The 12500-nt window shown below is 41.7% G+C and overlaps 1 protein-coding gene across 2 annotated transcripts in view; it reads right to left on the bottom strand.

The window, feature by feature from the left end:
• Positions 1–2854: 2854 nt before the first annotated feature.
• Positions 2855–12500, bottom strand: part of LOC137999524 (histone lysine acetyltransferase CREBBP-like) — a 39412-nt gene continuing 29766 nt past the window's right edge. Inside the window, exons 25-30 of one of the 2 annotated variants that reach the window (XM_068845307.1) lie at positions 10448–10613; positions 10081–10254; positions 9505–9519; positions 7295–7462; positions 6329–6598; positions 2855–5470 (exon numbers count right to left, since the gene is read on the bottom strand). In XM_068845307.1, the coding sequence (XP_068701408.1) occupies positions 3284–5470; positions 6329–6598; positions 7295–7462; positions 9505–9519; positions 10081–10254; positions 10448–10613 (2980 nt within the window). In that variant the 3' untranslated portion in view covers positions 2855–3283. The remainder of the gene's footprint in view (positions 5471–6328; positions 6599–7294; positions 7463–9504; positions 9520–10080; positions 10255–10447; positions 10614–12500) is intronic. The other variant, XM_068845308.1, reaches the window with a different exon arrangement.

Raw genomic sequence — 12500 nt, 5'->3', positions numbered from 1 at the left:
TTTGCTTGAATGCGGGGGGATCCCTCTGCAGTTAATAAACAACAAAAGGTATATTTTAGACCATTTTAAGGATACGGCGGCCATTTTGAAATCCACTGTTTCAAATAGCTATCTATATAGGATTCTAAGGGCGCAAACTGAAGTAGTATGCATTTGCCACCTTTGAATTCCATAATAGCTAATTGAAACAATGGATTTCATACTACGAAAATCACCGAACTGTGGAATGGGCTCAAATTTTCATATCGTCGCCACACCCACTTTTTGTTGCTGCCCCGCCCATTTTCGTCGAAGAATTTAGTTGGTATTTAAAGTAACAAACTGAGCCTTACCGGGGTAGCAGACCGTAGTTTTGTCAACCGCAAAATTTCTTTATTCCCCTGGGTCCCGACATGGCTGCATTATCTCAGTCACGTCAAATCACAGTCACACCTCCTCCGTGTTGACAAACTTCAAAATCACATTCACGGGGCGAAAGCGTTGAAAGATGCGAGAATGAAAGCCGTAGTAAACAAACTTTTGCGTATTCATGCTGCTTTTATTAGTTAATAGCACTTTTACGCAGTAGGCCGTTCGCAATCGCAACTGTCTTTATCAAGCCGTGAAGGAATTAACATTAATTATGCAAATAACATTTGTTCCCATAGTTTGTCAACCGCAATTTTTTTTATTCCCCTGGGGCCTGCATTGACTCGGGCTTTCAAGGAATTAACATAAAAATAAATTTTGTTCTCGTTGGATACTGTGCTTCGAATATTTTGTGGCTGGACTTACTGAAGCCAGTGAAATTTAATTATTAGCATCTGAGAGAAACAGTCGTGTCGGGAGACCACAGGGGAATGAAAATTTTATTTGCATAATTAATGTTAATTCCTTGACGGCTTGATATAGACAGTTAATACGGCAGGTTAGTTTTTGCAGGTTGCAGGTTGCAGGTTGCAGGTTAATTTACTGTGACTGTTACATGAATAGCTAACCTTAGGCCTAATTAGGCCTAAAGAAACGTTTTTAGGCCTAAAGAAACGTTTTTAGGCCTAATTAGGCCTAAGGTTAGCTATTCATGTAACAGTCACAGTAAATTTCAACCTGCAACCTGCAAAACTAACCTGCCGCAGTTAATACGATTGTGAACAGTCTACTGCGTACAAGTGCTATTAACTAATAAAAGCGGCATGAATGCGCAGAAGTTTGTATGCTACGGCTTTCATTCGCGCATCTTTCAACGCTTTCGCTCCGCGAATGTGTTTTTGAAGTTTGTCAACACGAAGGAGGTGTGACTGTGATTTGACCTGGCAGTCATGTCGGGACCCAAGGGAATAAAGAAATTTTGCTGTTGAGAAAACTACGGTCTGCCACCCCGGTAAGGCTCAGTTTGTTACTTTAAATACCAACTGAATTCTTCGACGAAAATGGGCGGGGCAGCAACAAAAAGTGGGTGTGGCGACGATACAAAAATTTGAGCCCATTCCACAGTTCGGTGATTTTCGTAGTAGTGGTCGCCGTAAACGTAAAATGGTCTATTTATTGGATTTCAACCGTATATCACCGAATATTCCATAGCTTGAAACTACTCACATAATACTACTGGGCTGCCTGTGCTAGAAATTGCTTTACATTCCGACCATAAGTCATAATACAAACGTTTACCCCTGTATGTAAATGTGTTTGGAATTAATTAAAATTTTTCCGCTGGATGCCCTTCGTCGGGCAAAACAGGAAAAAAACGGAGATATCAAGTGGCACCATTAGCAAGTGTGAGAATACCTATTGCATCCATTAGAAACTCGGAAAAATCCAAGTTTCAGATGGGATTTGAACCCAAGACCCTCTGTGATCTAGTTAGACTTGCCGCAAGTCGACCTCACCATAATCCCTGGAGAAAATGTTTTGGCGAGCGAATCGTGATCTTTCGTACGCGAAGTGGATTTGCGAGCGACGAATCTACATGAGACGAAGGACTTTCGAAAGTCTATGATCTAGTCGGATGCTCTTACTACTGAGAGGTTAGCAAGGGTGAAATGTGGGTCTTTGACTTGTGCGTCTTTTGACTTGGTTTGTGGTAGTCAAAGACGCACATTTCACAGTGGTTCATCATAGTCTCCAGCAGCTCAGTGGTTAGAGCATCCGACTAGATCACGGAGGGTCTTGGGTTCAAATCCATAATATTTACACCTTTCCCCACAGCTTCCTCAAGATGTCGTAAGAACACTGACGTATAGCCTCCCACGCAGACGTTCTTTGGGATTCATCGCGCGTTCCTCCCCTACGAACGTCTCCTGAAACAAAAATCAACTTCCGTTCACCGGCCGTTTGCACTCTATTTAAATAAACCAATCACCACTAATTGTTTTGTACACAATCAATCACATGCCGCGAAAGAATGCCATGCTAAACACGAGTCTATCCAAACTAGAAAACGGCCTCTGATTGGAACCACGAAGTGCGTTTTCGTTTCAGCACACTTTCGTGGGGCAGGAACGAGTGACGAAGACCCAGGAACTTCTGCGTGGGAGGCCAGCCGAGGACGAGTGTAATTTCTGATAATCCTTTTAAGCATAGGGCCTGGGTGGTGCTAGGAGTGCCACGCAGTTTGTATTTTGCGACCATTAATACAAATTATCCGATTTTCCACCTGCTTGTTTTTAGGGGTTTTCGTGTCCGGATCTTTGTGCACTGATCTTGATGATAGAGTTAATGCATAAATATTTTTGTCCGAGGCAATTCGATGAAGCTAGCCTTGTTCAACATTTTTGTTAGCAGAATGATTTTAACGTTTTATAACAATGCTAGAATAAAGCTGGGGCATTAAAAGCAAGCAGTTTTATTTTAGTTAGGCAATTAATACGAGTCGCGATTGTTTCGAAATAAGGGTTTTAATTTTATTTACAAATGCTAAGAAGGCTAATAAGCACACAAACATATTGAAAAGTGCACACATTTATTGGTACACAAGCACGTTTGGACAAATATATATGCATTTTAAGAATGTGCGCTTTGTACAGTGCCTTTGACTGAACACGTTCGAAAAAAAACTCTAAAACTAAAATTCCACGAGTCTTTCCTCTGACTTTGGTCCAAGGATAAATTCCTTCATCAGCTGATATTAATCAGCTAAACAGCTATACAAATTAATTATATAATAATGGTACGAATGCTAGAAAATTTCGTCATCTTGATTATCGCGCCGATAAAACTACATATAAAGTTTGCTTCATAAAGTACATTTGATCTTCTCTCTTTCCTTACTTTAAAATTATTTTTTTTTGTTGGGATTTCTTTTTTATTATAAATTTTCAACATATTTGGTCAACTGATCTTGGGGCGTAAGCGGTGAGTCTTCCTGACCAATTGACAGGTCTGGGTCGGTGGGGGTCTGGATTGGGGTTAGATTCATTCTGGTGCTAAACAGCGGTTTATCCATGAGCTGATTGTCCATTTGAGGTGTGGCCGCTTGGTGCGGCGAGGGGGTAGGGCGAGGGGAAGTGAGGGATGTTTGTTGCGGACGCGGAGACATCGTGGGCTGTTGCCGGGGGGATGCCCCTGTTGGGTGGGGCTGTGGAGACATGACTGGTCGTGGCGAGTGTGACGGATGTATACCTTGTTGAGGTGACATGGGGTTGGCTGATTGTGGTGACATCAAATGTGACGGGAACGATGGTTGTTTGGTCTGAAAATGCTGCGGCAGGGCCGCCTGCGTTTGTCCATTGTGTGGATGCATCATCCCAGCTTGAGAGTTGGTCATTTGATTTTGAACCTGGCCTCTCCTCATAAGAGGAGGAACCTGGGGTTGTTGGAACATATTCTGCTGCTGTTGCTGCTGTTGAATAATTCTTAGCCACTGTTGCTGTTGACTGACACTAGCTTGAGAAACAATGGGCATCTGCTGCATAGGATTCTGCATATTTTGCATAGCGTGCTGCATAGTTTGCATGTTAGGCTGCAAACCTGGATGCATTCCTGGTTGCATGGGATTCTGCATGCCTTGTTGCATAGGCTGCAACCCTTGAGGCAAATTCTGTTGCATTGGTTGCTGCTGCAACGGTGACTGCATGTGCTGCATATTCTGTGGCATGTTGGGTTGCATAGGTTGCTGCATAGGTTGTTGCATTCCTTGTTGCATTCCTTGTTGAATACTTTGTTGCATACCCTGTTGCATTCCTTGTTGCATACCTGGTGGCAAGCCTTGTTGCTGCTGTTGCTGCTGCTGCTGCTGTTGTTGCTGCTGTTGTTGTTGGGCAATGTGCCGATGCTGAACAAACGCTGCCATTAGCTGAGGATGTTGTTTCAGAATTTGAAGCACTTTGGCCTTCTGTTGGGGGCTGCTCGGTGATTTAAGCGTTTGCAACAATTGCTGCAGAGGAACTGGCAAATTTGGTCGACTCTGTTGCGACCCAACAGTAGAGGCACCTTGTTGTCCAGACTGCATTTGAGGGAACTGTTGTTGTGCTCCAGCCATCATAGCATTTGAGCGGTTCATTTGTTGCTGTTTCTGGTACCATTCTAATGCCGCAGGAGGGATGCCAGTATTACCTGGTGCTCCGGTCGTGTGCTGCATCGGTGGAGGCATGGTTTGCTGGATGGAGCTTGGCATGTTCTGGGGTCCCATAGCTTGAGGAGGGATAGCCTGAGGCAAGCTTTGTTCAATATTTTGCGATTGAAGCCCTGGATTTTGTTGTCTCATCATAGGTGGCGCCATGGGTCCAGACGTGGTTGCCATATTGGGTGGTTGCTGTTGTTGAAAGCCTTGCTGTGGATGTTGTACAGTGCGTGCCTGCATTCCCATTGGTACAACACTTCGCACAGCTTGGATTGTTGCAGCCTGAGCAATTTTCTGAGCTTCTTCCACTGCACGTGGGGGTGGACCGCTTATCACAGGCTTCTGAGGCATGACCGGCTGTTGGTAGGGAGGAAGTTGTGGCTGAGGTTGCAACGTTGGATGAGGTTGTGCCATTCCGCTTGGGCCACCCATGTTAGGTGGGATGCTCTGTGGTGGGGGCTGCATGCTCTGACGCGCCATGGTAGCCATGCGACGACGCAGTGTCTGGGTCTGTGCAAACCTTTGTTGAGTTTGTTGCTGTCGGAGTTTGAGTTTAATGTGTCGGCAGAATGGTACCGTACATTCCCATTCCAAACAGTGCTTTGCATGATAACAGCACAAATGAATGAGTTCTTGACAAATTCTGCAGCCACCTCCAGTTTTTCGTTTACAGATTTTCGTGTGCTCCACGACTCGCTTCATCTTTGTACAGCTTGTAAGTGGACAGTTAATTTCACGGCAGTGTGTAGCATGTACCAAACTCTGTATACAACGCTGGATTTTTAACCGCCTCTCCTCTTGTGCAGTGAGCTGTGGTCGTTCCTTTTTACCATCCTGTTCTTGCTGTTGATCTAAATCCAAGTCTAGACCCAACCTCTCCATCTTGTGTTCGTGACCCTTATCATTATAACAACGTACACACAAGTCATAGTCCTGTAAAAAACAAAGAAACATGTTCCGTCACATCACAAAGTTGTAATCAAGGTTTAGCTCGAGTTCATTTTGTACCAGGTGTTCATGGAATGTTATTAAAACTGGGGTAGCACAAGACTTTCGAGTGTCTAAAGCCATATTTGCAGAACTTCTGCAACGAAAGACTGGGCTTGCTCTGTTTGTAGAAAATCCCATAAGACAATGATGAGGTAAACGTCTGGAGACAAAAACCAAGACGCAATCACCAGCAACACCATACCCAACTTATGCACCTTAAAGTGCCCCTGTGAACAAATAATCAATTATTTTTCTTTGGATTTCAAAACTATATTAACTAAACACTAAGCGACCAAAGTTTTAAGCCTGGATATAAAAAGGACACTTGTTTATTTTAACTGGCATTTTCCTATTTAATGGTCCGCCAAGTTTACGATCTTGACGTCCAAGGCTCACTAGTTTAAGAATGCAATGTGTGTCTACACCGCAGAATAATATGCAGCAAGGAGTTTTGGGCTTTCAGACTTTTATTTAATTCGCGTTTTGCATATATAATAAGCTACATTCACCAACTGAGATTTTAAGCTAGTCAGTCTGACGTCACTTTTCCCTGGATCCAACCCTCTGAGGTCCAATCGTTCAGTTTTAAACGTGTGTAATGGCGGACCGTGAAATCCAAAACTTATACTAAAAATGAACGACCTTTGGGTAAAAATCAAAGCTCAAAATTTGCCAGTCAGATATTAAGCACACACACAGGAAAAAAGGAAGTGATTTTTTTTATCACAGGGGCACTTTAAATTGCTAATCCCAAGCCAAACAAAGCATAACAATCAACCTCGCCAGTTTTCCTTTCTGTACCTCGCATTCATTGCAGTGATATCTCGTTTCCACAGGCATCCTACAAATGTTGCAGTTGTAGACAAACCGATCTTGACCCTGGTTATGGAGCTCCACCAACATTGCCATTGTAGAGAACATGGCCCTTCGAAGTGATGAAAATTCGTAATGCTTCTCACGGGAGAGAGTCAAAAATGCATCTCGGCCATCCATTATATCACAGTTCATCAAAGGATCTGGATCGCTAGTTTCTGGCGTTTTCCGGCCATTGAGTCGAATAACAAAGAAGACCTGCAAAACACCAATGCTTATTTTTACAATTTAGCTTGGCTGTAGGAGAATTTTTTCCGATTTCCAATCATCAGGTAACGGAAATGGAAGATGTTTCTTTTTTAATTCATTAATTTATAACGGTAATTGGACTGAGTAGAGTCCAATTTGGTCTGTAATCATACGAGTGATTAACAAAATCGGACGCCCGCGTAACGGGAGTTTGATTTGTTTAATCACGAGTATGATTACCGACCAAATTGGACGACACAAAGTCCAATTACCGTTATAAATTAATGAATTAAAAAAGCATTACAATTTCTGAGAAAACAAAATCAATGCATTCCTTTTTCACTGTCTGTTACAAATTTGTCCATTTTGGAAAATCCCCAGTTTGGTAGGGTAAGTGGTTGTTGCTATGGTTATTGTGATAAATTCTGTGATTGGTGGATTAAGCTGAGCGACTTAATATGATTGGCTGATGTAACTGTCCGATTTCAGGTATCCGATTACAGCAAACTGTCCGATTTCAACCCTACACAATAATTAGTGAAAAATAAAGTAGTTAATGCACCAATCCAAATGACAGAGGAATGCTGGTTGGATTATTTAAATGAACTCGTATCCCGAGTTACCATACAAAAAAAATACATCGCGCTAGGTGTCTTAAAAGTTGACCTGCTCAAGGAGACAAGATGCACCTGTATGTAAACATACCTCTCTGTGTTTCTCCATGGTGTTGTACAGTCTCTGAGACAAGTCACATAAGCCCATCACTGGACCACTGGTCTTCTTTGGGTTTTTACGGTTATTTGCTTTGCTTTTAGTGCCTTTTTTGTTATTGCTTCGTTTGTTGTTTCCTTTATTTTTACTCCCTGGGATGCCCTGAAAAGAATTCAGTGGAAGCTGTTGGTACACTCGTTGCTGCCACGTTTAACCAATAAAATTGAAAGATGATAGGGATTTTTTTACAATGAGCTTTGCAATTTCACAAGAAACTAGACGATCTAAGATTGTAAGTCGGGCTCTAGCTATGCGTGTTGCTGTGAGTGACGATTAGCACAGAGCAATGCATAATGGTGGACGCGTATTATTATTATTATTATTATTATTTTATTATTATTATTGTTGTTGTTGTCGTTGTTATTATTATTATTATTATTATTATTGTTATTATTATTATTATTATTATTATTATTATTATTATTAATCACGGCACACATTTCCACTAAAGTTCACAGTATCAACATCATGTATAGGATACCCAGGACTTGTTGCCGCCGTTGTACCAAATTGATATTGTGATTAATGCTCCTTGTTCCAAGTCCGCATTTGAAACTAGCGATACGTTTCGGACTACACACGAGTGGTTTTAAGAGTACGCTTCCACTTTACTTTCTTTAGTGTTTTGTTTTTTCGTGAGGGCCGTTCTAGTTTTTTTTGCAGGTATTCTGCTGGGCTCACGATCTAACCGTCTTCTCACATGGTGCTCACATGTGAAGTGATCGTTATTACTCAGGCTTTCCAGGGAAAACGCCATCCTTTAATTTCGGCTCTTTTTTTTTTCGCGTTCAGTCACTAATTGCACTCAAGCTTGTAAAGCGCAAGAGCGACTTTAACCAAAACGCATACGTGGAACAGGCCAGTTTCTCTTGGGACTTACAATGAGCCCAAGAGCAATAAAAACAATGCTATCATGGTATTTTTGTGCAATGACTGATTCAGTGTGGCCCAGTGGTTAAGGCGCTTGCCTTGAGATCAGGATATCCCGGGTTCAAGATCCGTTCTAATCACTCGTTGAATTTGTTCCTGGTAGTCCCAGGTTCAACTTCTCAGCTGCACTTGTAAATAGCCAACTAGTTTGCCTCCGGCCAGTTGGGATTCTTAACAGTTGTTGCTGTGTTCTGTCGTTTCGTTGATTGTGTTTCATTGGCCCTGAAAAGCCCCTATGGGGAGCGGTCAATTAAGTATGTATTGTATTGTATTATGCACGAAGCTTGAGCCAGTGCGCATACGTGGCATTGGCGTCGTTGAAAGTAAGCAGGAATATGGTGTCTAATAAGCTAAAAACAACATAGAAATGCACCGTTCGCAGTAGACCCAAACTAAAAGATGTCGAGCGTTTGACCGCGAACTTTACGAGAGATCACTTTGCGAGCGAACATTTATGAGTGAACATAACGACAATCATTGCCATCACTCTAATGTAAATTATAAGTAATAACACAACCGACATCTCAACTTCATTTGTTTTTCTTTATTTTTCATTTGACGATCCAGGACATCAGCCAGAGTTCACGCAGATGTGCGTCAAGCCTAACGAGACCTGAATTCTTCTGTATATAGGCCACTTCAGAAAATACCATAATACTCTTTGTTTGTCCCCCCATGTTTTGAATAAGCATTGTTTTTGTTTTCTCTTGGGACCATTGTAAGTCCCAAGAGAGACTGGAAACAATGCTTATGCAAAATTTGGGGGGAGAGACAAAGATTATTATGCTATTTTCCAAAGTGACCTATTTTATTTCCTTTCAAACATGTCTTTGCACACAACGCTGGCCTGTTATGCCAACTGCAAAGTGAATGGACTGTCTTGGTTTCAGTTATGATCACGAATCAGCTTGTCTTTAAAAGGCTCGTAAATGTTCTTCTGTCCTCTGTAGCGAAAAAAATATCTACATTTCCCGTTCATTAATACGTCATTTGACTTCTGGTTTGATTCTAAATCACTTGAATACTTCGCTATTTAAATTTGCGGAACAACCCGTTTCGAAATGTTCGCTCGTCGAGGTCTTTTAGATTGGACTGACCGCAAACGGCGTATGGTTCTGTATGTTCAAGCGTAGAAAACACGACAACATGTACATTTCGCTAACACATTTAGGGGTATTGAATGGTCCCTTAAAAATTTCAAGTGCTTGACTTACCTTTTCCTTTAGACACTGTGGAAAAAAGATTGAGCCTTTATTACGTGTCTGCGGTTTTACCCAATGCACGTGACGGACATTCCACATGAAATAGAATGGTAAACCTATACTAGGCTCGCGCCGACTACCGGGTAACTAGTACTTCACTGCTCTCTGAGCGCTATCACATCGGAAATTATATGATTCACACAACTTCAAACTCGTAATAATATGTGGGTTCAATTTAACCACGTGCAATGTGCTGATTTCTTGTAAACTAACAAAGCTTGTAATACAAATGAAACTTCTGTTTTGTCGGGAAGTGTTATTTGGAACAGAATGAAAAAAGAAGTACCTCAACTCCTCGATATTTCAACGGCAAAAAACTTGACAATTAACAGCGTGCTAGCAATTTTGTATTCATGTCTCCGTCGTTACAATACTCGTATCTACCCATGTGCATATCCATGGCTAATATCACAAATGAAAACCTCTGTATTCCTTGACCTCTTACTTCACTTCAATTTTACTCTTATCCTAAAAAAGACTTGAAAAGTCACCATAGTCTAATACCACGATGATGGAATGAATTCATACCTCTTTACTGGCAGTCTCAGCAGCCGCAGCTGCTGCTGCAGTTTTTCTCTCCTCCTCTTCTTGGTCAAGCTCTTTGATGCTGTCTTCCAATGCATTTGGCCAGAAATCTCCTTCAAAGTATGGCAATTCCTTTGCTGTTTTTAACCCATCGTCGTTGGCTTGCCTTAAAATATCCTAAAATACCAATGTACATGCCAAGTCATTTGATATGATTTAATAAAAGCCACGTTATACTGCAGAATATGAAGTAAAGTTACATTCATTTTGTTCGAGTTATATATGCTGCGAATATTCACATTCCAAGTTCCAGCTTTTCTGAGAGAGCTCTGCTGAACAAGTCTTTTAAGCCAGTGTACTGAGCAGTTACCTTGTATTCAATAACAACGCGATCCTTTACTGCCAAATCAAGCATCCTCTTGTACCAGTCAACAAGTCGCTTGTGTTTGGGTATTTTCTGCTCCATTGGATGGCAGTGAAAAATGTAGTCATCCCCTTCACTGGGTGGACAAGCCCAGATGTGAGCCATCTGATACCTACGCACATCAAAATAACCGCGTTAGGATGAATGAATAAACCAAGCATCAAAGCCAACCAGACTATCTATGAATTAACCTCCATAAAAGCAAGGCAAGTAAACAAACAAGGGAGCTTCCATTTTCCCAGAAGTTATTAGTTTATAAGAAGATTTAAGTGCCCCTGTGATCAAAACAATGCTTAACACCTGACTGGCACAATTTCGAGCTTTGATTTTTATTCAAAGGCCGTTTACCTGAGTGTAAGTTATGAGCAGGTTTGCAAAATTCGTGATACTTAAAATATTCCATCTGTAGATTGCTTGTGTACTCCTACATTGGACACTTTTATTCTAAAGCAAATCAGACCTTCTCAAACCAAGAAATACGTGCAAGATCGTGATAATGAGATGGCTGTGGTCCCAACGGGCCTCCCTAAATTCAACAGGACCCCTCTGCTCATTATAGGATGCCCTATCATCAGGCCACCAAGTCTCCATGGCGGAAATTAACAGCATAGTCGAGCAAACATTGTGCTTGATTGGTTCAGCCAATCATCAAATGTCAGTTTTCCAAAGGAAGAAAGTTCTCGCTAACACTAATAAAGAGAAAACCAGTATGGCTGAACAGCCACTCCTTAATGACAAACGTTTTCTTTTCGGAGAGGACTTCCCCTCTGTTGCTTCCAAACAAGCTGAACTCTCTCGTGGTCTAGCCAAAAACTTTTCACCTGTTTCAAAAACTTGGCAACCCTTTCAGAAACCCATTTTCAACAAGAATAGACATCGCCCCAAATCCTTGGGTGCCTTTGCTCAGTACCAAGCAACCCGATCAAAAAACTTTCGGTCCTTTCGTCCTCTCAAGGGACTCTCAAATCAACACTCAACCAATTCTTAGAAAGATGGATACGTATAACATCAGACCCAGAAATCTTAAAAGGTTGTGTCAGGATATCAAATCCCGTTCCACTCTCCTCCCTTTCAGTGACAGGTTCCATTAACAAAATGTTCAGATTTAACAGTTCCCCTCATAGATTCCGAGGTAAAAAATCTTCTTTCTCCGAGAGCAATAAAAACAACCCCATTCTCGACAGAGAATTTCTACAGTCGCCAGTTTTTAGTCCCAAAAAAGGAAGGAACTTATCGCCCAGTAATCGACCCAAGTCGTCTCAACAAGTTTGTGGAAAACTGTCATTTCCAAATGGAACACATTTCATGTCTCAAAACTCTCTTAAAAAGGGGGGAATTGATGACATGTATAGACCTCAAGGATGCCTCTCTCTCTGTTCACATACACGAGTCCTCCCAAAAGTACGTCTGTTTTCAGTGGAGAAACAGATCATTTGCCTTCCCAGGTCTACCTTTCGGTCTAAATACAGCTCCCAGGATATTTACAAAGCTATTAAGACCCGTAGCTGCTTATCTACGGAAAAGAGGTATCCGAATTATCGTCTACCTAGACGACTTCCTAATTCTGGGCTCCTCTGCAGAAGATTCAAGAACCAACACGTTGCTAACATTGGATCTTCTACATTGCCTGGGGTTCACCATAAACTGGGAGAAATCCATCCTGGTACCCAGCCAGTCATTGACATTCCTGGGTCATTTTTTTGGTTACAGAGGCACTTTAAGTGGTCAGGTATATTAATTTTTGTTAAAAAAGAGAGAGAATAAAGTGAGGGACTCTTATTTATATACAGTATAAAGCCTGCAGCATGTGGGGCTGTGTCTTGATGGTTTCCTATTTACAATGACAATGGACTTTAATTCAGGACCACAGATAACAAATCCCGTAAGAGAAAGCGTAAGATTTGAACCCAGGGCATTTGCATGCGAATTCAGCACTAAACACCGACTCCCCTCTTTTGTTTGTTTGATTCATGACAAAAACTAAAGGATGATTGTCCTT

The sequence above is a fragment of the Montipora foliosa genome, chromosome 4, assembly GCF_036669935.1.
Source record: "Montipora foliosa isolate CH-2021 chromosome 4, ASM3666993v2, whole genome shotgun sequence".
NCBI classification, from domain to species: Eukaryota; Metazoa; Cnidaria; class Anthozoa; order Scleractinia; family Acroporidae; genus Montipora; species Montipora foliosa.
Note: the sequence above shows the minus strand (reverse complement) of the source record. Positions and strands in the feature narration are given on the sequence as shown.